We start from the raw sequence: 24,194 nt of genomic DNA, 5'->3' as shown, positions 1-24,194 counted from the left end.
AAAAACTTCTGTGGAAACTTGCTGACTTTGTTAAACTTTCCACTGTGCAATAGCAATATTCAATATTCTGTGCAATATCAACAATATCTTACTGACTTTATCTTTATTGTTTGCTTGCTTATTTATTAGATCTTGTTTTGTTTTTTACTGATGCTTCTTGTTGTCTGCACTGTATCCCTTTGCTGCTATAATCCTGAAAATTATTAATTAATTAATAAAGGATTGTCTCATTTTATCTATGCAGTCTGCAGAGAGGTGGACAATATGAAATGAAAATAACAGACAAAACTTTTCTTCTTCTCTGGTGTTTAAAACCACTGCAGCTTTATTCATATTTAATATTTTATGATCAGATTTCGTCAATGTTCCAAATATCTGTCAATTTTGTACCATTATGAATTAATCCTTAATTTACCCTGGAAACATACCAGAGATCACTTAATTTATCCTTTAATTTGAAATTATAAAAACTAAAACCCTTAAAACACCTTATTAAAATACAATTAAGGTACGTGGAAATGTTTCTTATTAATTAATAAATTGTTTATGATGATTTTAATAGTCTTGAAGGCAGGTAATGCAGTCATTAGAATACATTAGACTACATTAGATAATATCAATCAGTGCTGTAAAATCAGTGTGTTGTAAGTAGCAATGTGAGAGATCACAGGGAAATAAAACATAATGATCAGAATATGGGAAAACAATGTATACACCCTAAATAAACAATAATATACATTCATTACATTAAATGATAGAGATATTTCTGTAGAAAATCAAATGGTTGTTCTACTCAGTGTGATTGACAGGAGAGATGATCAGAGGGGCAGAGTTTTCACCTCCATCATTTTTACAAGGACTAAAGAATGGGTAGAGTTTCTCAGTGAAGGAGCAGCCAGTAAAGGAGTAGATAAGAGCTGCAGCATCAACATCATAAAAGGAGACCAGACCCTCCTTATAATCCACAAACACCCCCACCTTCTCAGGCTGAGAATCCAGAGAAAGACAAACTGGAGAGTTAGTCCAAACTTTGTACTCATTTTCATTCCTCAAATATATCAACCAGTAACCATTCTGAGGATTCCCTGTGATTTTTCCCTTCCTGTTGATCGACTCTCTGGCCACTCCTAAATCCCAGGTAGTTTTCCCTTTAACCTGAACCTCGTAGTAAAACCTTCCTGAAGAGAAACTCTGCTTTGCTAACACACAGGGACAAGTATCAAATCTCTCTGGGTTGTCTGGGAGATTCTTCTTTACATCACCACAGTTTACTTGTTTTCCATCATCAGACAGGATGAGAGCAGGATGTGCTGTATCAGGATCAAGTGTCACATTGACTGCAGACTTCTGGACCCTCTTCAGCTCGGCCTCAAACAGCTTCTTCATCTGTTTACTGAGCGTCTCCTCCAGCTGATTCACAGCTCTCACCACAGTCCCCTCATATGAAGGTGGACGGACGCTGACTTCTGTCCAGTCCTTGGTGGGTGGAGCAGCGTTCAGGGACTTGAATCTTTGGAGGAGGTGGAGGTGGTCTTCAGAGCGTGAGAGCTGCTCCACCTCAGTGCTTCTCTTCTTCAGCTCTGATATTTCCTGTTCTAGCTCTTTGATAAAGCCTTCAGCCTGTTTCTCTGTCTTTCTCTGCTTCTCTTGGATTGTGTCGATGAGCTCGGCCTGGCTTCTCTCAACAGACTCCTTCAGAGCAGTGAAGACCTGAACACCATCTGCTATCTCTCTGTCTGCATCTTCCTTACTGAGCCCCACTGAGTGTTTCATCTCCTGAATCTTCAGTCGTCTCTTCTGGATCATCTGCTGAATTTCAGCTTCCGTCTTCCACAGCTCGGCCTTCTTTCCTTCATATTCTTCTTTCAGAGGAACAACATCATGTGTCTTGTGGTCTAAAACAGTGCAGAGCATGCAGACACACATCTGGTCGGTCTTACAGAACAGCTCCAGCAGTTTATCGTGCTTCGTACACATCCTGCCTTCCAGGTTCTCCACAGGGTCGATCAGCTGATGTCTTTTCAGAGCTGACCTTGTCAGATGAGGCTCCAGGTGAGTCTCACAGTAGGATTCCAGACACACCAGGCAGGACTTCAGGGCCTTCACTTTGGTTCCAGTGCAGACGTCACAGGGAACTTCTCCTGGTTTGGCAGCTTGTTGCTCTGAGCTGCTGCTGCTGCTGGCTTTCTGTTGAGCTGACTGTCTGAACTGAGCAGCCATCTCAGAGATGAAAGTATTGACCCGCAGCTCAGGTTTAGTGTTGAAAACCTCTTTACAGTTGGGACACTGGCATAGGACATTAATATCCCAGTGTTGAGTGATGCAGGTTTTACAGAAGTTGTGTCCACATGGTGTGCTGACTGGATCAGTGAACACATCCAGACAGATGGAGCACAGAAACTGATCTTCAGTCAGCAGACAGCTGGCAGCAGACATATCTACACTCTGAGGACAAAAAACAAAACTGTAATTACATATCTTTTGATTATTTGTTTAATAAAATCAAACACACAATATGTTGAGCTGGTAGTTTTCTTTTTACCTGCCCTCAACACATTTATTACAATTTACTGTGATACATTTATCCAGTAATTTACTTTATTATTTGTTTTATTGAAGCGTCTGAGGGAGCAGAGCAGAATAAAAATCCCCTTCTCTGTCTAAAGAGCGTTAGAGTCAGAGAGTCAGCTTGGACAGAGAGGAGGAAGAGGAGGATCAGAGAGAGAGGATGAAGGTACAGAGAGCAGAGAATCAGACACATCCGATGTGCAGAAGAAAAGATGGAAGCTACTGCTCTGGACTGCAGGACATTAAATATATAATATCATTTCTCTCCACAACCCCCACGGCCACCGATGGACCTCAGTGAAACATTTGCCCTGAGGGGAACTTCCTGTCTGAGTAGAGCTGAGGTTTGGAGTTCAGACAGGAAACAGGTCTGTGAATTAGCTCAAACTAATGCTAGCTGTGACTGTATTCTGTCTAACCTTAATTAGCCGGAGTTCAGTCACTGTGGTTTACCTCTGTTTAGTATTTCTGGCCACATTTCCAGGTTGTTTTGATCTATTCTTTAAACAGATGTAAAACAGTCAGATTCTGGTTTGAACTATATTTAGTTAGTGCATTTAGTCTCTGTAGGTCAGTGTACTCACCAGTGTTTGGCAGAGATTCTGCTGTGTTGTTGATAAAAACCTGCTGGATTCAGTTGAATGTTTCTTTAGAGAGAAACAGAGAGACTCGTCTCGACTGCAGCTCTGCTGTCTCTCAGACAAACTTTCACTTTCATACCAGGAAATGTGACGCTGCAGCTCTCCTCTTCCAGTGTTGCTCCACCTCTCAGTGGCCCGTCGCCAACAGGGAGTGGTGGAGGAAGTATTCAGACCTGATCCTTTATTTTCTCCACTACAAGTAAAAGCCCTGCATTCAAAACCCTTACCTACAGCCAAATATGCATGAAGTACTGATAGTAAAAGTATTGATTGAGCAGTAAAATGTTCCCTGTCAGTGTTTTACTATTATATCTGATGTTTCTGGATTAATATTACTGCTGCATTAATGTGTATGTTGCATTTTAACTCATTTATATCCTGTTGGCTAGTTTAATCAACAGCAATGCATCATGGTCTGTAAGATCATCATATGTTTGTAGCGCCGCTGTCCTGTGAGAACCACGTATCTCTAAAAAGTCAACCTTTCATTGGTGTCAAACAAAACAGCTTTGCTTTAAGCTTTGTGACGATGCATTTTCCAGCTGATCTAAGAGTTTTTTTTAAAGAGTTTATTTAGCTTAAGAAGGATTTGCTCAACACATAAAGGAAAATTCGATCCTGCACAAACATTCAACATCAACACATCTGGAGATACGTGGTTGTCACTGGACAGGAAGGGGATGAAGGATTATAATCTGAAAAGATATTCAAGTACAAGTACCTCAGATTTGTACTTAACTACAGAACTTAAGTAAATGTACTTAGTTACATTCCACCACTTACCTGTAACAGAGTATTTTAACAGTATGGTATTACATTGGGGGACTCAGGATGTAAAGTGCCCTCTAGGGAGTCCGTCCAGTGGAGGAAATGTGATAAAGTGCCCTCTAAGGTGTCTTTCCAGTGGAGAAAATGTGATGGGAAGTCTCTTGTGTTACATCAAGCAGTGATACTTAGAGGTTATGGATTAAAATCTCATAATGTGAAGAGATGAAAGAATTTAAAACCTATTTAATCGTTTTGTAAGAGGCAGAAGTTTTGATTCAACAGGTGGAGGGAGGCCAGCAGCAGCCTCCAAGGAAAAGGTGAGTGGGTGGACTCCAAAACAAGTCAGACGAGCTTTTCTACTCCAACTGGATTCAGCAGAGAGACGGCACATGCTGCTCGGGCCGACCTGAGTCTACTGTTCTGTAAACAAAATACCACATACAGCACTGAAAATATACAGACTGAACTTTAATGCTACATTAAAGAATTAGAGTTGTGTAATTTAGGTTTAGCCTGGTTCATGGCATATAAAGGCCTTTTAGAGAGTGACTGAATTCCTTTTTAAATTTTTACCTTAAATTTATTTTAATTCCCTTTATCCTTTATTAATGTAATCAAGGTCATTTTAATGAGTTTTTAAATGAATACTGTATTACTGTTGGATGGATTATCTGCTAAATAAGGTTTTTTTTAGAAGTCAAACTTTCCTTAAACTTGACAAACTAACACAAAAGCTATCCCTTAATTTATACCTTTTTTTTCAACTAAGATAAAATTAAGGGATGGCTGATCATTTCTAAACCATGCCATGAACCACTAACTGTATCTTACAATAATCCAGTAATTAACTGCAAATTTGATTACTTAATTACTTAAATTAAATTTCAAGGCGTACCTGTAATGGTGTTTTTATAAACATGAAGAGTTTTGTGTTGTGTTTCTGTTGCAGGTGTTCAGTGGGAACAGGAAACAGCTGCTGGACCAATCACAGTGAAGGAGAGACCTCTAGAGTGAGAAAACTAAATAACAACTTTTAAAATGTAGGAGATTAAAGCTCGTTACTCTGATGAGATCTGGTTTGTGTGTGTTTTTTTTCTCTCGTGGTTAAATCAGAAGAAGTACAACTGAGTTTCCAACCTGCTGATGATTCAGTGGGTCCAATAGATTTTTCTGAACGCTCTGATATTGTCACGGTCTGGCGCTGTGCCCAGAGGCCGTTGGACTTTTCCTTTTTGTTAAGACTTCCGACTATCTTGTGTTCATCTATTTAGTGGCTTTTTGGTTCTGAAATTGTCTTGAGGATTTTGGGGGTTTTCTGTTATATGCCTGGTTACATTCATTCTAGTGTTTCCTGTTTTATTTTGATAGGTTCACTCCTCTTGTGTCTTGTCTGGTTTTACTTCCTGCCTTTCTCCTTTTGTGATTGTCTGCCCCGCCCTGATTTGTTCCACTTGTATTCAATCACCCTGTTCTTCTGGTGTATTTAATCTGTGTGTTTCCCCTTTTTCTCTGTCAGTTCATTGTCGCTCCTCATGTGTAGTGTGTCACCTTTGAGAGAGTTTTTCCAGTGTTTTGTATTTCAAGTTTATTCCATTGCATTGTTTTATGTGAAACTGCCTGACGGACCAGCTGCATGTTTGTTCCTAGTAAGTTTTCTCTCATTTAATCCTTCACCTCTGACTGCTGCCTCCGCATCCTTACCTGCATCTTGGGTCCAAGCCGGTTATCCCAGAAATCCTGACAGATATATCTGACTTTAGTATTTCAATAATACAGAAATCCACCAACAAACTCAAAAAAACATGGACGCGTCGCATCAGCTGGATTAACGAGTAATAGGATATATTTGGCGACCCCATTTTAGCATTTTTAATTTTAATTTTTTTAATCCATCCGAGAGAACGACGCCATCCGTCATCAGTTAGCTAGTGGACTAGTAGCGTCAGAACGCCGCCAGGGAGCAGATGAAAAGTTCCAGCTTTGCTGCCTCATGGTGCGTGTCCACAGGGGTGTTTTATTATTGCGAGGGATCGCCTCGCTTCCAAGCATTGGACACTTGATGGGCTGCTACCAGACACAAGGCACTCGGCACCTGACTGGACGAACGCTTTCTCCCATGGACTGCTGCTCCCAGCTTTCAAACCTGAACCAACATGGCGGCTCGTTTGGAAACTTTCTTCTCTTATATCACAAAAATAGTTCACTGAAATGTTTCTTAAAACATTTTATGTGAGAAATAATCCATGCAGTTGCTGAATATGTCTTTATTTTGGACCGACAACAGTTAGTTTAAAATATTCTCGGGAGTTTCCGAAGGCATCGAGTCATGCTGGTCGGACGGCCCTGATTTGCATAAAGTAGCCTAGACCTCAACTTTATGCAAATGAGGAGCAGCCAACGTGATGTCCCGTCTCTTGAATCGCGCTGCCACGCTACCAGAATGCATTGAGAGGCTGCTTACATAGACAATGAATATGAAGCGTAGAAAGGACAGAGGCTGACATGTATCATCAGCTGTCCGGGCTGGACGGACCAACGGCAGAGACGCGGGATTACTATGTGGCGGCCCAGACGTGCTGCTGCACTCTGCTCACCTGGGACTGGATACCGGTATGGGGGACGGACTGCTGCACAGGCTGCACGGCATGGAGGATGTTCCTACTGTAACATACTGGATGTTACGTCATCCTCATCGGACTAACGGGCTTCTAGTGACACATTACGCACACATGTGGTTCGTTATTCCAGACCACCGTGATCGTTTTTAAAAAATCTTGTAAGCCGTTGTTTTACTGCTTAATTTGACACTGAACATAACAATGTTCTTGTTGCTGATCTGTCTCCAAGACGGTGTAAATAGTAACTGAGGAATCTTTCTTAGGCTGGTGAATATATGACACTCGCCACTGGGTGTCGGTCAAGACACAAAACTCCACTCTCTGTTAACTGTTAAGTCCTCTCTTCTTTATTGATGGATGTAGGTTGTGTATGTGTGGTCTATGTGTGTTGTGGTCCTACAGAAACAAACAGAGAAATACAATATCAGCTTACTTGACTAGCCCTTTAGTATAATATCATAGTGGTCACTACAGTGGACAGCTATTCAAAAGCCATTTTCTTGTATTTGCATGGGTTTTGATGGTATAGTTGCACATCAGCCACCTCAGTGGACGTTATAGCATCATCCCATACACTGTCACCCTTTGGCCAGCCATTGTAATTGCACAAAAAAATCCTCAAAACCAAGATGGAAGGCCAGAAATGCTGAGCAGCTCAGGAATATCTTCCAAATCCTTCTATAGCAGGCGACCCTTGCAGGTAAAAAAAATATAGTAACATCAAGTAACATCTTAGGAGTAATATAATTGTTAAAATTTCGAAGTATTGATTTTATGTTGGGAGGAAATTTCAATTAATCATCTGTCCATTAAATTGGACATCATGCATCCCTGGTTATATTTCAATTACAATTCATACTATTACTGCAACTTTGTTGTTCTTCAAAATTTTTCCTCTGCAGTAACATTTTGGGCTGAAAATCAATGTATTTATGTTATTAGATTGTAACTTGCAGTTTTTGTAACAAAAACAATACTTTGTGCAGATTAATCCCATTATGTGAGTAACAGTTTGAGTGTTTATATTTTGTAGAGCTCAAGTACAGTGCGTGATAGAAAGGCCTACAGGATGTTGGAGCAAATACCATCTGAGTCAAGTGAGGATGATGCTAGTGCCAGTGATGATGAATGGTTGCCAGAAAAAGAAAGATCAGCAAATAGAAGCAGTAGTGACAGTGGAGCTGAGGATGCTGAAGGAGTTGAGGACGCTGAGGGAGCTGAGGATGCTGAGGATGCTGACGGAGTTGAGGATGCTGAGGATGCTGAGGGAGCTGAGGATGCTGAGGATGTGCCACCTGACAGATCTCAAGGACAGAAAAAAAGCAGAAATATCTGGAAAACCAAAGACAACCAGTTTGAGGGAGACTTGCCAATTTTTTTAGGATTGTGGAAAGTGAATGTTGAGGGAACAGAGCCAATAGATTTCTTTATGCGTCTATTTCCTGAACAGCTGATGAATTAAATAGTGCACAATACAAACCTGTATGCACTCCAAAAAGGAAAAGAAAATCTGGCCTTGACGAAAGATGAAATGAAGACATTTCTAGGAATTAATATGTCCATGTCATACCACAGATATCCAAGATCAAGAATGTACTGGTCATCAGAGGAAGGGCTTCGTCTTGATTTGATAGCAAATGCCCTGCCATGATGCTGCATGCACACGAAAGACCAAGTACATCTGCATGCAGTGTCTTGTGGCTTTGTGCCCTGGGTGCTTTGCCAATTTTCATAGAAGATACACTTGGTGAACTGATGCAAAAGTCAGTAAAACTGAAGAGACTATATTGCTGAATTAGCCTGAAAGAGAGTATTTGGAGAGCCATGGACAATATCGTTCTGTTATTTTTGTAGAAAATGTTAATTGAAAAAAAAAGTTCAGCAGGGGGAGGTGGGGAACGGCTGAAGAGTCAAGAGAGAAGCTGAATGAGGGAAGAAGGGAGGAGACGGGAGCAAAGAGCAGAAAAAGAGAAGGGAGAGGCTGAGGAATCAGGAGCTAGGTTAAACCTTTTTGCATTGCATTGAACAGTGTTAGAATATGTTAAAATATGTGAACACATTAGTTTAGCAGCATTAAAAATAAATACGATTTTATAGTTTTCACACAATTTATCATTTTATTCATTAGTTTGGGAAAAACATAGTTCTTCAGTTGAAAACTTAAACTCATGCTGAACAAAAAAGTGGACATGTGAAAAACTCCTTCAAAAATGAAAGTCAATATTTTTTTTCATGCCTAAAGATGAATAAAAACACTTAGTGAAAAATCCTGACTGAGGTTATCATAAGTCATGCATGAAAGGGCTAGAAGTAACTTACAATTTACCTAAATAATATAAGCAACTTAAACAGCAGTATTTTCTTGTGTTAATAATATAGCCACCGTCAACTCAATACTGTACATTTACACATAACCTGACAGCCACTACATACTGTAAAACCGTTTCTTTCAGTACAATATACACACTGATTACCACAATACTATATAGCTGAATTAACGTAATGTATAAGCAGTGACATGTGTTGGCATACAGCTCAGCCTTAATTAATGACACTTAATGACCTACAGACTGAACATGAGCTGAACATGAGCTGACCACGAGGCAATGTGTAATGAGACACATTTAACCACTCTATACAGTAGACAATACTATAACAGAAATATAACAATATAGTCAAATATCAATGCACGTGAATAAAGACTATGGAGAGCCTGATATCATTCCAATAGCATGCTAATTAGCCTATACTGTAAGCACAGCACGGTACTTTTGAAGCACAAGATAAACCAGCACAGAAAGGAAGAAATTGACAGTTTCTACATAGGAGTCAAAGGAGAGCAAATAAGAAACCACTTACTGTATGTCATGAACGCACAACACATGAATTAGCTCCCTCTACTCAGCCACATACCAACCACCGAGCCTCTGCTTCCCCTGGTGCTTACTAGGATATAACCTCAGTCAGCCAGCAGGGAGCGTATTTTGACTGTCACTACATACTCATAGAAAGGTGGGAATTAAGTGATACAATTATTATAAACCTAATAAACAGTAGGAACTTTCATACAAACAAATTCTGAACTTTGCATTATCATAGTCCTATTACAGTCCAGGCCTTTCTAACAGTAATACTCCCTCATGGCAGATGTTTTTTTTTCCACTTTTATTTGTAACCAAACCACACGTGCACACGGCGCCCGCCGTCAGAGTCGTGTCCAGCTACTGGCTCTGAATCAGCAGCTGGTTACTGTTGTCAGAGACCGACCGCAAATAACCAACACAATATTTAGCCGGTGCAAAATTGATGAAACGCAACAGATAAACATCGGCCACTGCTATTGGCGAGTGTCATCATATTTGGGCAGTCAGCAAGATGAATATCGGACAATACCGATGTTCAGATGATAAATCGGTACATCCCTAATTATTTTAACCCTCGCACAACCAACTCTGTGGTCATAACTTTTCTCTACCATCCGTCCCATGTGACTTGAACGTTAACATGCTCTTTGCTGCAGAGTTCAGCGGCTCCAAGCTTCTTAACCGACTTCATTACGTCTTCAACTATCTGAAAAAAAATCAATGTTCTGAGACAATTGGTTAAAAAGATCTGTGTGTGATTAACAGGCAGCTCCACCATCACACTCATATACACAGATTATTCTTGATGAAAGTCAAATCACAAAGATGTAAATAAATCCTGTGGAAACTTGTTGACTTTGTTAAACTTTCCACTGTGCAATAGCAATATTCAATATTCTGTGCAATATCAACAATATCTTACTGACTTTATCTTTATTGTTTGCTTGCTTTTTTCTTAGATCTTTTTTTGTTTTTTACTGATGCTTCTTGTTGTCTGCACTGTACCCCTTTGCTGCCATAATCCTGCAAATTATTAATTGATTAATAAAGGATTATCTCATTTTATCTATGCAGTCTGCAGAGAGGTGGACAATATGAAATGAAAATAACACAACAGACAAAACTTTTCTTCTTCTCTGGTGTTTAAAACCACTGCAGCTGAATATTTTATGATCAGATTTCGTCAATGTTCCAAATATCTGTCAATTTTGTACCATTAAGAATTAATCCTTAATTTACCCTGAAAACATACAAGAGATCCCTTAATTTGTCCTTTAATTTGAAATTATAAAAACTAAAACCCTTAAAACACCTTATTAAAATACAATTAAGGAACATGGAAATGTTTCTTATTCATTAATAAATTGTTTATGATGATTTTAATAGTCTTGAAGGCAGGTAATGCAGTCATTAGAATAAATTAGACTACATTAGATAATATCAATCAGTGCTGTAAAATCAGTGTGTTGTAAGTAGCAATGTGAGAGATCAGAGGGAAATAAAGGAAATAAAACATAATGATCAGAATCTGGAAAAACAATGTATACACCCTAAATCAACAATAATATACATTTTTCATTAAATTAAAGAGAATATTTCTGTAGAAAATCAAATGGTTGTTCTACTCAGTGTGATTGACAGGAGAGATGATCAGAGGGGCAGAGTTTTTACCACCACGGTTAGTACAAGGACTAAAGTATGGGTAGAGTTTCTCACTGAAGGAGCAGCCAGTAAAGGAGTAGATAAGAGCTGCAGCATCAACATCATAAAAGGAGATCAGACCCTCCTCATAATCCACAAACACCCCCACCTTCTCAGGCTGAGACTTCAGAGAGAGACAGACTGAAGGGCCAGCACAAGCGTAGTACTCATTTTCATTCCTCAAACATATCGACCAGTAACCATCCTGAGGAGACGGTGTGATTTCTCCCTTCCTGTTGATCGACTCTCTGGCCACTCCTAAAGTCCACTCAGTCTTCGCTTTAACCTGAACCTCGTAGTAAAACCTTCCTGAAGAGAAACTCTGCTTTGCTAAGACACAAACACAATAATCAAATCTCTCTGGGTTGTCTGGGAGATTTTTCTTTACATCACCACAGTTTACTTGTTTTCCATCATCAGACAGGATGAGATAGGGATTTGCTGTATCAGGATCAAGTGTCACATCCACTGCAGACTGCTGGACCCTCTTCAGCTCGGCCTCAAGCAGTTTCTTCATCTGTTTACTGAGCGTCTCCTCCAGCTGATTCACAGCTCTCACCACAGTCCCCTCATATGAAGGTGGACGGACGCTGACTTCTGTCCAGTCCTTGGTGGGTGGAGCAGCGTTCAGGGACGTGAAGCTTTGGAGGAGGTGGAGGTGGTCTTCAGAGCGTGAGAGCTTCACCACCTCAGTGCTTCTCTTCTTCAGCTCAGAGATTTCCTGTTCCAGCTCTTTGATGAAGCCTTCAGCCTGTTTCTCTGTCTTTCTCTGCTTCTCTTTGATCGTGTCGATGAGCTCGGCCTGGCTTCTTTCAACAGACTCCTTCAGAGCGGTGAAGACCTGAACACCATCTGCTATCTCTCTGTCTGCATCTACCTTACTGAGCCCCACTGAGTGTTTCATCTCCTGAATCTTCAGTCGTCTCTTCTGAATCATCTGCTGAATTTCAGCCTCTGTCTTCCCCAGCTCGGCCTTCTTTCCTTCATATTCTTCTTTCAGAGGAACAACATCATGTGTCTTGTGGTCTGAATAAGTGCAGAGCATGCAGACACACATCTGGTCGGTCTTACAGAACAGCTCCAGCAGTTTATCGTGCTTCGTACACATCCTGCCTTCCAGGTTCTCCACAGGGTCAATCAGCTGATGTCTTTTCAGACCTGACCTTGTCAGATGAGGCTCCAGGTGAGTCTCACAGTAGGAGTCCAGACACACCAGGCAGGACTTCAGGGCCTTCAGTTTGGTTCCAGTGCAGACGTCACAGGGAACTTCTCCTGGTTTGGCAGCTTGTTGCTCTGAGCTGCTACTGCTGGCTTTCTGTTGAGCTGACTGTCTGAACTGAGCAGCCATCTCAGAGATGAAAGTATTGACCCGCAGCTCAGGTCTGGTGTAGAAAAGCTCTTTACAGTTGGGACACTGAAACGGGACCTTAATATCCCAGTGTTTAGTGATGCAGGTTTTACAGAAGTTGTGTCCACATGGTGTGCTGACTGGATCAGTGAACACATCCAGACAGATGGAGCACAGAAACTGATCTTCAGTCAGCAGACAGCTGGCAGCAGACATAACTACACTCTGAGGACAAAAAACAAAACTGTAATTACATATCTTTTGATTATTTGTTTCATAAAATCAAACACACACAGTCAGTTGGGCTGGTAGTTTGCTTTTTACCTGCCCTCAACACTTTTATTAAAATTTACTGTGATATATTTATCCAGTAATTTACTTTATTATTTGTTTTATTGAAGCGTCTGAGGGAGCAGAGCAAAATAAAGATCACCTCTCTATCCAAAGAGCGTTAGACACAGGTCTGTGAATTAGCTCAAACTAATGCTAGCTCTGACTGTATTCTGTCTAACCTTAACTAGCCGGAGTTCAGTCACTGTGGTTTACCTCTGTTTAGTATTTCTGGCCACATTTCCAGGTTGTTTTGATCTATTCTTTAAACAGATGTAAAACAGTCAGATTCTGGTTTGAACTATATTTAGTTAGTGCATTTAGTCTCTGTAGGTCAGTGTACTCACCAGTGTTTGGCAGAGATTCTGCTGTGTTGTTGATAAAAAGCTGCTGGATTCAGTTGAATGTTTCTTTTGAGAGAAACAGAGAGACTCGTCTCGACTGCAGCTCTGCTCTCGCTCAGACAAGCTTTCACTTTCATACCAGGAAATGTGACGCAGAAGCTCTCCTCTTTCAGTGTTGCTCCACCTCTCAGTGGCCGGTCGCCAACAGGGAGTGGTGGAGGAAGTATTCAGACCTGATCCTTTATTTCCTCCACTACAAGTAAAGTCTTGCATTCAAATCCCTTACTTAGAGCCAAATATGCATGAAGTACTGATAGTAGAGTATTGATTGAGCAGTAAAATGTTCCCTGTCAGTGTTTTACTATTATATCTGATGTTTCTGGATTAATATTACTGCTGCATTAATGTGTATGTTGCATTTTAACTCCTTTATATCCTGTTGGCTAATTTAATCAACAGCAATGCATCATGGTCTGTAAGATCATCATATGTTTGTAGCGCCGCTGTCCTGTGAGAACCACGTATCTCTAAAAAGTCAACCTTTCATGGTGTCAAACAAAACAGCTCTGCTTTAAGCTTTGTGACGATGCATTTTCCAGCTGATCCAAGAGGCTTTTTAACGAGTTTATTTAGCTTAAGAAGGATTTTTTCAACACATGAAGGAACACTTCATCCTTCACAAACATTCAACATCAACACATCTGGAGATACGTGGTTGTCACTGGACAGGAAGGGGATGAAGGATTATAATCTGAAAAGATACTCAAGTACAAGTACCTCATATTTGTACTTAACAACAGGATTTAAGTAAATGTACTTAGTAACATTCCACCACTTACCTGTAACAGAGTATTTTTACAGTATGGTATTACATTAGTGGACTCAGGATGGGGGCCCCCTTGGTAACCCAATGTCTGAAAAAACGCAGCAAAAGTGCCCTGTAGGGTGTCCTTACAGTGGAGAAAATGTGATAAAGTGCCATCTAGGGTGTCCTTACAGTGGAGAAAATGTGATAAAGTGCCATATTATACATTAGCCTATACAGTAAGCACAGTACGGTACTTTTGAAGCACAAGATAAACCAGCACAGAAAGGAAGAAATTGACAGTTTCTACATAGGAGTCAAAGGAGAGCAAATAAGAAACCACTTACTGTATGTCATGAACGCACAACAACACATGAATTAGCTCCCTCTACTCAGCCACAAACCAACCACCGAGCCTCTGCTTCCTCTGGTGCTTACTAGGATATTACCTCAGTCAGCCAGCAGGGAGCGTATTTTGACTGTCACTACATACTCATAGAAAGGTGGGAATCAAGTGATTCAATTATTATAAACCTAATAAACAGTTGGAACTTTCATACAAACAAATTCTGAACTTTGCATTATCATAGTCCTATTACAGTCCAGGCCTTTCTAACAGTAATACTCCCTCATGGCAGATGTTTTTTTTCCACTTTTATTTGTAACCAAACCACACGTGCACACGGCGCCCGCCGTCAGAGTCGTGCCCAGCTACTGGCTCTGAATCAGCCGCTGGTTACTGTTGTCAGAGACCGACCGCAAATAACCAACACAATATTTAGCCGGCGCAAAATTGATGAAACGCAACAGATAAACATCGGCCACTGCCATCGGCGAATGTCATCATATTTGGGCAGTCAACAAGACGAATATCGGACAATACCGATGTTCAGACGATAACTCGGTGCATCCCTAATTATTTTAACCCTCGCACAACCAACTCTTAGATCATAACTTTTCTCTATCATCCGTCCCATGTGACTTGAACGTTAATATACTCTTTGCTGCAGAGTTCAGCGGCTCCAAGCTTCTCAACAAACTTCATTACGTCTTCAACTATCAAAAAAAATCTGTGTTCTGAGACAATTGGTTAAAAAATCTATGTGTGATTAACAGGCAGCTCCACCATCACACTCATATACACAGATTATTCTCGATGAAAGTCAAATCACAAAGATGTAAAAACTTCTGTGGAAACTTGTTGACTTTGTTAAACTTTCCACTGTGCAATAGCAATATTCAATATTATGTGCAATATCAACAATATCTTACTGACTTTATCTTTATTGTTTGCTTGCTTATATATTAGATCCTGTTTTGTTTTTTACTGATGCTTCTTGTTGTCTGCACTGTACCCCTTTGCTGCTATAATCCTGAAAATTATTAATTAATTAATAAAGGATTATCTCATTTTATCTATGCAGTTTGCAGAGAGGTGGACAATATGAAATGAAAATAACACAACAGACACAACTTTTCTTCTTCAATGGTGTTTAAAACCACTGCAGCTGAATATTTTATTATCAGATTCGTCGATGTTCCAAATATCTGTCAATTTTTAACCAACATGAATGAAGAATTGATCCTTAATTTACCCTGAAAACGTACCAGAGATCACTTAATTTGTCCTTTAATTTGAAATGATAAAAACTAAAACCCTTAAAACACCTTATTAAAATATAATTAAGGAATGTGGAAATGTTTCTTATTCATTAATAAATTGTTTATGATGATTTAAATAGTCTTGAAGGCAGGTAATGCAGTCATTAGAATAAATTAGACTACATTAGATAATATCAATCAGTGCTGTAAAATCAGTGTGTTGTAAGTAGCAATGTGAGGGAAATAAAGGAAATAAAACATAATGATCAGAATCTGGAAAAACAATGTATACACCCTAAATCACCAATAATATACATTCATTACATTAAATGATAGAGAATATTTCTGTAGAAAATCAAATGGTTGTTCTACTCAGTGTGATTGACAGGAGAGATGATCAGAGGGGCAGAGTTTTTACCTCCATAGTTAGGACCGGGACAAAGGTATGGGTAGAGTTTCTCAGTGAAGGAGCAGCCAGTAAAGGAGTAGATAAGAGCTGCAGCATCAACATCATAAAAGGAGACCAGACCCTCCTCATAATCCACAAACACCCCCACCTTCACAGGCTGAGACTTCAGAGAGAGACAGACTGAAGGGTTAGCAAAAGCTTTGTACTCCTTTTCATTCCTTAAAACTATCATCCAGTAACCATCCTCAGGAGCCGCTGTGATTTGTCCCTTCCTGTTGATCGACTCTCTGGCCACTCCTAAATCCCAGGTAGTCTTCCCTTTAACCTGAACCTCGTAGTAAAACCTTCCTGAAGAGAAACTCTGCTTTGCTAAGACACAGGGACAAGTATCAAATCTCTCTGGGTTGTCTTGGAGATTCTTCTTTACATCACCATGTTTAATTTGTTTTCCATCATTAGACAGGATGAGTTTGGGATATGCTGTATCAGGATCAAGTGTCACATCCACTGAAGATTGCTGGACCTTCTTCAGCTGGACCCTCTTCAGCTCGGCCTCAGCGAGCAGCTTCTTCATCTGTTTAATAAGCGTCTCCTTCAGCTGATTCACAGCTCTCACCACAGTCCCCTCATATGAAGGTGGACAGACTTCGACTTCTGTCCAGTTCTTGGTGGGTGGAGCAGCGTTCAGGAATGTGAAGCTTTGGAGGAGGTGGAGGTGGTCTTCAGAGCGTGAGAGCTGCTCCACCTCAGTGCTTCTCTTCTTCAGCTCAGAGATTTCCTGTTCCAGCTCTTTGATAAAGCCTTCAGCCTGTTTCTCTGTCTTTCTCTGCTTCTCTTTGATTGAGTCGATGAGCTCGGCCTGGCTTCTCTCAACAGACTCTTTCAGGGCAGTGAAGACCTGAACACCATCTGCTATCTCTCTGTCTGCATTTTCCTTACTGAGCCCCACTGAGTGTTTCATCTCCTGAATCTTCAGTCGTCTCTTCTGGATCATCTGCTGAATTTCAGCCTCTGTCTTTCCCAGCTCGGCCTTCTTTCCTTCATATTCTTTTTTCAGAGGAACAACATCATGCGTCTTGTGGTCTAAAACACTGCAGAGCATGCAGACACACATCTGGTCGGTCTTACAGAACAGCTCCAGCAGTTTATCGTGATTCATACACATCCTGCCTTCCAGGTTCTCCACAGGGTCGATCAGCTGATGTTTTTTCAGAGATGACCTTGTCAGATGAGGCTCCAGATGAGTCTCACAGTAGGATTCCAGACACACCAGGCAGGACTTCAGGGCCTTCAGTTTGGTTCCAGTGCAGACGTCACAGGGAACTTCTCCTGGTTTGGCAGCTTGTTGCTCTGAGCTGCTGCTGCTGGCTTTCTGTTGAGCTGACTGTCTGAACTGAGCAGCCATCTCAGAGATGAAAGTATTGACCCGCAGCTCAGGTCTGGTGTAGAAAAGCTCTTTACAGTTGGGACACTGAAACGGGACCTTAATATCCCAGTGTTGAGTGATGCAGGTTTTACAGAAGTTGTGTCCACATGGTGTGCTGACTGGATCAGTGAACACATCCAGACAGATGGAGCACAGAAACTGATCTTCAGTCAGCAGACAGCTGGCAGCAGACATATCTACACTCTGAGGACAAAAAACAAAACAGTAATTACATTTCTTTTGATTATTTGTTTAATAAAATCAAACACACACAGTAAGTTGGGCTGGTAGTTTGCTTTTTACCTGCCCTCAACACATTTATTACAATTTACTGTGATATATTTATTCAGTAATTTACTTTATTAATTGTTTTATTGAAGCGTCTGAGGGAGCAGAGCAAAATAAAGATCAACTTCTCTGTCCAAAGAGCGTTAGAGTCAGAGAGTCAGCATGGACAAAGAGGAGGAAGAGGAGGATCAGAGAGAGAGGATGAAGATACAGAGAGCAGAGAATCAAACACATTCGATGTGCAGAAGAAAAGATGGAAGCTACTGCTCTGGACTGCAGGACATTATATATATAATATCATTTCTCTCCACAACCCCCACGGCCACCGATGGACCTCAGTGAAACATTTGCCCTGAGGGGAACTTCCTGTCTGAGTAGAGCTGAGGTTTGGAGTTCAGACAGGAAACAGGTCTGTGAATTAGCTCAAACTAATGCTAGCTGTGACTGTATTCTGTCTAACCTTAACTAGCCGGAGTTCAGTCACTGTGGTTTACCTCTGTTTAGTATTTCTGGCAACATTTCCAGGTTGTTTTGATCTATTCTTTAAACAGATGTAAAACAGTCAGATTCTGGTTTGAACTATATTTAGTTAGTGCATTCAGTCTCTGTAGGTCAGTGTACTTACCAGTGTTTGGCAGAGATTCTGCTGTGTTGTTGATAAAAACCTGCTGGATTCAGTTGAATGTTTCTTTAGAGAGAAACAGAGAGAGACTCGTCTCGACTGCAGTTCTGCTGTCGCTGTCGGAAATGTGACGCTGAAGACTTCCTCTTTCAGAGTTGCTACACCTCTCAGTGGCCCGTCGCCAACAGGGAGTAGTGGAGGAAGTATTCAGACCCTTTACTGAAGTAAAAGTACTAATACCACACTGGAAAATACTCCACTAAAGTCCTGCATTCAAAACCATTGGACCTGAAGTATAAGTATTTAAGTATTATCAGACGAATGTACTTGAAGTGTCAAAGTAAAAGTATTGATTGAGCAGTAAAATGTTCCCTGTCAGTGTTTTACTATTATATCTGATGTTTCTGGATTAATATTACTGCTGCATTAATGTGTATGTTGCATTTTAACTCATTTATATACTGTTGGCTAGTTTAATCAATAGCAATGCATCATGGTCTATAAGATCATCATATGTTTGTAACGCCGCTGTCCTGTGAGAACCACGTATCGCTAAAAAGTCAACCTTTCATTGGTGTCAAACAAAACAGCTTAAAGCTTTGTGACGATGCATTTTCCAGCTGATCTATACTTAGTTACATTCCACCACTTACCTGTAACAGAGTATTTTTACAATATGGTATTACATTGGTGGACTCAGGATGGGGGCCCCCCTTGGTAACCCAATGTCTGAAAAAAACGCAGCAAAAGTCCCCTCTACGGTGTCCTTCCAGTGGAGAAAATGTGATAAAGTGCCATATTATACATTAGCCTGTACTGTAAGCACATATCGGTACTTTTGAAACACGAGATAAACCAGCACAGAAAGGAATAAATTGACAGTTTCTACATAGGAGTCAAAGGAGAGCAAATAAGAAACCACTTACTGTATGTCATGAACGCACAACAACACATGAATTAGCTCCCTCTACTCAGCCACATACCAACCACCGAGCCTCTGCTTCCCCTGGTTCTTACTAGGATATTACCTCAGTCAGCCAGTAGGGAGCGTATTTTGATTGTCACTACATACTCATAGAAAGGTGTGAATTAAGTGATACAATTATTATAAACCTAATAAACAGTAGGAACTTTCATACAAACAAATTCTGAACTTTGCATTACCATAGTCCTATTACAGTCCAGGTCTTTTTAACAGTAATACTCCCTCATGGCAGATGTTTTTTTTTCCACTTTTGTTTGTAACCAAACCACACGTGCACACGGCGCCCGCCGTCAGAGTCCTGTCCAGCTACTGGCTCTGAATCAGCAGCTGGTTACTGTTGTCAGAGACCGACCGCAAATAACTAACACATCATTTAGCCAGCACAAAATTGATGAAACGCAACAGATAAACATCGGCCACTGCCATCGGCAAATGTCATCGTATTTGGGCAGTCAGCGAGACGAATATCGGACAATACCGATGTTCAGACGATAACTCGGTGCATCCCTAATTATTTTAACCCTCGCACAACCAACTCTTAGGTCAAAACTATTCTCTACCATCCGTCCCATGTGACTTGAACGTTAACATGCTCTTTGCTGCAGAGTTCAGCGGCTCCAAGCTTCTCAACCGACTTCATTACGTCTCCAATTATCCAAATAAAAATCAGTGTTCTGAGACAATTGGTTAAAAAGATCTGTGTGTGATTAACAGGCAGCTCCACCATCACACTTATACACAGATTTTTATCGATGAAAGTGAAATCACAAAGATGTAAAAAATCCTGTGGAAACTTGTTGACTTTGTTAAACTTTCCACTGTGCAATAGCAATATTCAATATTCTGTGCAATATCAACAATATCTTACTGACTTTATCTTTATTGTTTGCTTGCTTATTTATTAGATCTTGTTTTGTTTTTTACTGATGCTTCTTGTTGTCTGCACTGTACCCCTTTGCAGCTATAATCCTGAAAATTATTAATTAATTAATATAGGATTGTCTCATTTTATCTATGCAATCTGCAGAGAGGTGGACAATATGGAATGAAAATAACACAACAGATACAACTTTTCTTTTTCTCTGGTGTTTAAAACCACTGCAGTGAATATTTTATTATCAGATTCGTCGATGTTACACATATCTGTCAATTTTGTGCCAATATGAAAGAAGAATTAATCTTTAACTTACCCCTGAAAACATACAAGAGATCACTGAATTTGTCCGTTAATTTGAAATTATAAAAACTAAAACCCTTAAAACACCTTATTAAAATATAATTAAGGAACGTGGAAATGCTTCTTATTCATTACTAACTTGTTTATGATGATTTTAATAGTCTTGAAGGCAGGTAATGCAGTCATTAGAATCAATTAGACTACATTAGATAATATCAATCAGTGCTGTAAAATCAGTGTGTTGTAAGTAGCAATGTGAGAGATCAGAGGGAAATAAAGGAAATAAAACATAATGATCAGAATCTGGGAAAACAATGTATACACCCTAAATCACCAATAATATACATTCATTACATTAAATGATAGAGAATATTTCTGTAGAAAATCAAATGGTTGTTCTACTCAGTGTGATTGACAGGAGAGATGATCAGAGGGGCAGAGTTTTTACCTCCATAGTTAGGATTGGGATTAAAGTATGGGTAGAGTTTCTCAGTGAAGGAGCAGCCAGTAAAGGAGTAGATAAGAGCTGCAGCATCAACATCATAAAAGGAGACCAGACCCTTCTCATAATCCACAAACACCCCCACCTTCTCAGGCTGAGACTTCAGAGAGAGACGGACTGGAGGGTCAGCACAAGCGTAGTACTCATTTTCATTCCTCAACCATATCAACCAGTAACCATTCTGTGGAAACAGTGTGATTGATCCCTTCCTGTTGATTGACTCTTTGGCTACTCCTAAAAACCACTCAGTCTTCCCTTTAACCTGAACCTCATAGTAAAACCTTCCTGAAGAGAAACTCTGCTTTGCTAAGAGAGAAGCACCAGTATTAAATCTCTCTGGATTATCTGGGAGATTCTTCCACACATCACCACAGTTTACTTGTTTTCCATCATCAGACAGGATGAGAGCAGGATGTGCTGTATCAGGATCAAGTGTCAAATCCACTGCAGACTGCTGGACCCTCTTCAGCTCCTCTTCAAGCAGCTTCTTCATCTGTTTACTGAGCGTCTCCTCCAGCTGATTCACAGCTCTCCTTAGAGTCCCCTCATATGAAGGTGGACAGACTTCGACTTCTGTCCAGTCCTTGGTGGGTGGAGTAGCGTTCAGGGACGTAAAGCTTTGGAGGAGTTGGAGGTGGTCTTCAGAGCGTGAGAGCTGCACCACTTCAGTGCTTCTCTTCTTCAGCTCAGAGATTTCCTGTTCCAGCTCTTTGATGAAGCCTTCAGCCTGTTTCTCTGTCTTTCTCTGCTTCTCTTTGATCGTGTCGATGAGCTCGGCCTGGCTTCTCTCAACAGACTCTTTCAGAGCGGTGAAGACCTGAACACCATCTGCTATCTCTCTGTCTGCATCTTCCTTACTGAGCCCCACTGAGTGTTTCATCTCCTGAATCTTCAGTTGTCTCTTCTGGATCATCTGCTGAATTTCAGCCTCTGTCTTCCCCAGCTCAGCCTTCTTTCCTTCATATTCTTCTTTCAGAGGAACAACATCATGTGTCTTGTGGTCTGAATAAGTGCAGAGCATGCAGACACACATCTGGTCGGTCTTACAGAATAGTTCCAGCAGTTTATCGTGCTTCGTACACATCCTGCCTTCCAGGTTCTCCACAGGGTCGATCAGCTGATGTCTTTTCAGGCCTGACCTTGTCAGATGAGGCTCCAGGTGAGTCTCACAGTAGGATTCCAGACACACCAGGCAGGACTTCAGGGCCTTCAGTTTGGTTCCAGTGCAGACGTCACAGGGAACTTCTCCTGGTTTGGCAGCTTGTTGCTCTGAGCTGCTGCTGCTGGCTTTCTGTTGAGCTGACTGTCTGAACTGAGCAGCCATCTCAGAGATGAAAGTATTGACGCGCAGCTCAGGTCTGGTGTTGAAAACCTCTTTACAGTTGGGACACTGAAACGGGACCTTAATATCCCAGTGTTGAGTGATGCAGGTTTTACAGAAGTTGTGTCCACATGGTGTGGCGACTGGATCAGTGAACACATCCAGACAGATGGAGCACAGAAACTGATGTTCAGTCAGCAGACAGCTGGCAGCAGACATATCTACACTCTGAGGACAAAAAACAAAACTGTAATTACATTTCTTTTGATTATTTGTTTCATAAAATCAAACACACACAGTCAGTTGGGCTGGTATTTTGCTTTTTACCTGCCCTTAACACATTTATTACAATTTACTGTGATATATTTATCCAGTAATTTACTTTATTAATTGTTTTACTGAAGCGTCTGAGGGAGCAGAGCAGAATAAAAATCACCTTCTCTGTCTAAAGAGCGTTAGAGTCAGAGAGTTAGCTCGGACAAAGAGGAGGAAGAGGAGGATCAGAGAGAGAGGATGAAGGTACAGAGAGCAGAGAATCAGACACATTCGATGTGCAGAAGAAAAGATGGAAGCTACTGCTCTGGACTGCAGGACATTATATATATAATATCCTTTCTCTCAACAACCCCCACGGCCACCGATGGACCTCAGTGAAACATTTGCCCTGAGGGGAACTTCCTGTCTGAGTAGAGCTGAGGTTTGGAGTTCAGACAGGAAACAGGTCTGTGAATTAGCTCAAACTAATGCTAGCTGTGACTGTATTCTGTCTAACCTTAACTAGCCGGAGTTCAGTCACTGTGGTTTACCTCTGTTTAGTATTTCTGGCAACATTTCCAGGTTGTTTTGATCTATTCTTTAAACAGATGTAAAACAGTCAGATTCTGGTTTGAACAATATTTAGTTAGTGCATTTAGTCTCTGTAGGTCAGTGTACTCACCAGTGTTTGGCAGAGATTCTGCTGTGTTGTTGATAAAAAGCTGCTGGATTCAGTTGAATGTTTCTTTAGAGAGAAACGGAGAGACTCGTCTCGACTGCAGCTCTGCTGTCGCTCAGACAAACTTCACTTTCCTACCGGGAAATGTGACGCTGAAGACTTCCTCTTTCAGTGTTGCTCCACCTCTCAGTGGCCCGTCGCCAACAGGGAGTGGTGGAGGAAGTATTTAGATCTGATCCGTTTTTTTCTACACTACAAATAAAAGTCTTGCATTCAAAACCCTTACTTAGAGCCAAATATGTAATCTACAGCAATGCATCATGGTCTGTAAGATCATCATGTGTTTGTAGCGCCGCTGTCCTGTGAGAACCACGTATCTTTAAAAAGTCAACTTTTCATTGGTGTCAAACAAAACAGCTCTGCTTTAAGCTTTGTGACGATGTATTTTCCAGCTGATCCAAGAGGCTTTTTAAAGGGACTGTTTGTAACTTTTTAAGCGTATAAATGTACCGGGTCGGGACACATGCGCGCTCGCATATGCGCGTTCGCGTGTAGCCGCTGCCTCTCCTCCGCTGCCTGCTCGCCTTCACTCAGACAGAGCGCGCGTTCTCGCTCAGCTCGCTCCACCTCTAGACGTGAACGCGCGCTCACTCCACACTGCAGAAGAGTTAGTTTAGCTCTGAGAATATCTAGTGAGGGTGCCGGTGTCTTCCTGTTCTCTCCGGCTGCGGGCGGAGACGAGACGTTACTCGCTGCTGAGCCCCGCTGTCTCAGCCTGCGCTGAGACAGAAAAAGCCAACACTAGTATCTCCTTCATGGAGAGACCTTCGTCTGGTCAGCTAACATTACTGCCAAGCAGCTGAAATATAGAGTGATATTGTGGTTTTAGCTGACGTGTGTCGCCTCACTGTGTTGAGCAATGCTCGTTCAGGTATATGTAG

At 41.0% G+C, this 24,194-nt stretch overlaps 4 protein-coding genes across 4 annotated transcripts; all 4 read right to left on the bottom strand.

Annotated features, from left to right (window-relative positions):
* Positions 1-289: 289 nt before the first annotated feature.
* Positions 290-3,286, bottom strand: LOC119487232 (E3 ubiquitin-protein ligase TRIM39-like). Its single transcript, XM_037767940.1, is given in 3 exon segments — positions 290-2,445; positions 3,153-3,266; positions 3,269-3,286. Coding segments are annotated over 3 exon segments (1,788 nt in total). The 3' UTR covers positions 290-789.
* LOC119487233 (E3 ubiquitin-protein ligase TRIM39-like) lies at positions 290-18,441 on the bottom strand. The gene is made up of 3 exons (XM_037767941.1): positions 18,338-18,441; positions 15,583-17,628; positions 290-416 (listed from the first exon to the last, which is right to left on the bottom strand). Exon 2 carries the CDS (start codon positions 17,617-17,619, stop codon positions 15,958-15,960), a length of 1,662 nt encoding a protein of 553 aa, XP_037623869.1. The 5' UTR covers positions 17,620-17,628; positions 18,338-18,441; the 3' UTR covers positions 290-416; positions 15,583-15,957.
* On the bottom strand, positions 10,592-12,741 carry LOC119487236 (zinc finger protein RFP-like). The gene has a single exon (XM_037767943.1). The coding sequence runs from the start codon at positions 12,722-12,724 to the stop codon at positions 11,081-11,083; it is 1,644 nt and encodes a 547-aa protein (XP_037623871.1). The 5' UTR covers positions 12,725-12,741; the 3' UTR covers positions 10,592-11,080.
* A 2,210-nt stretch (positions 18,442-20,651) lies between the features above and the next one.
* LOC119487235 (zinc finger protein RFP-like) lies at positions 20,652-23,397 on the bottom strand. The gene is made up of 2 exons (XM_037767942.1): positions 23,257-23,397; positions 20,652-22,547 (listed from the first exon to the last, which is right to left on the bottom strand). The coding sequence occupies exon 2, from the start codon at positions 22,536-22,538 to the stop codon at positions 20,895-20,897; it is 1,644 nt and encodes a 547-aa protein (XP_037623870.1). The 5' UTR covers positions 22,539-22,547; positions 23,257-23,397; the 3' UTR covers positions 20,652-20,894.
* Positions 23,398-24,194: the final 797 nt, after the last annotated feature.

Source organism: Sebastes umbrosus, chromosome 4 (assembly GCF_015220745.1).
Source record: "Sebastes umbrosus isolate fSebUmb1 chromosome 4, fSebUmb1.pri, whole genome shotgun sequence".
NCBI classification, from domain to species: Eukaryota; Metazoa; Chordata; class Actinopteri; order Perciformes; family Sebastidae; genus Sebastes; species Sebastes umbrosus.
The sequence above is the reverse complement of the archived record's forward strand: the minus strand, read 5'-3'. Positions and strand labels throughout refer to the sequence as shown.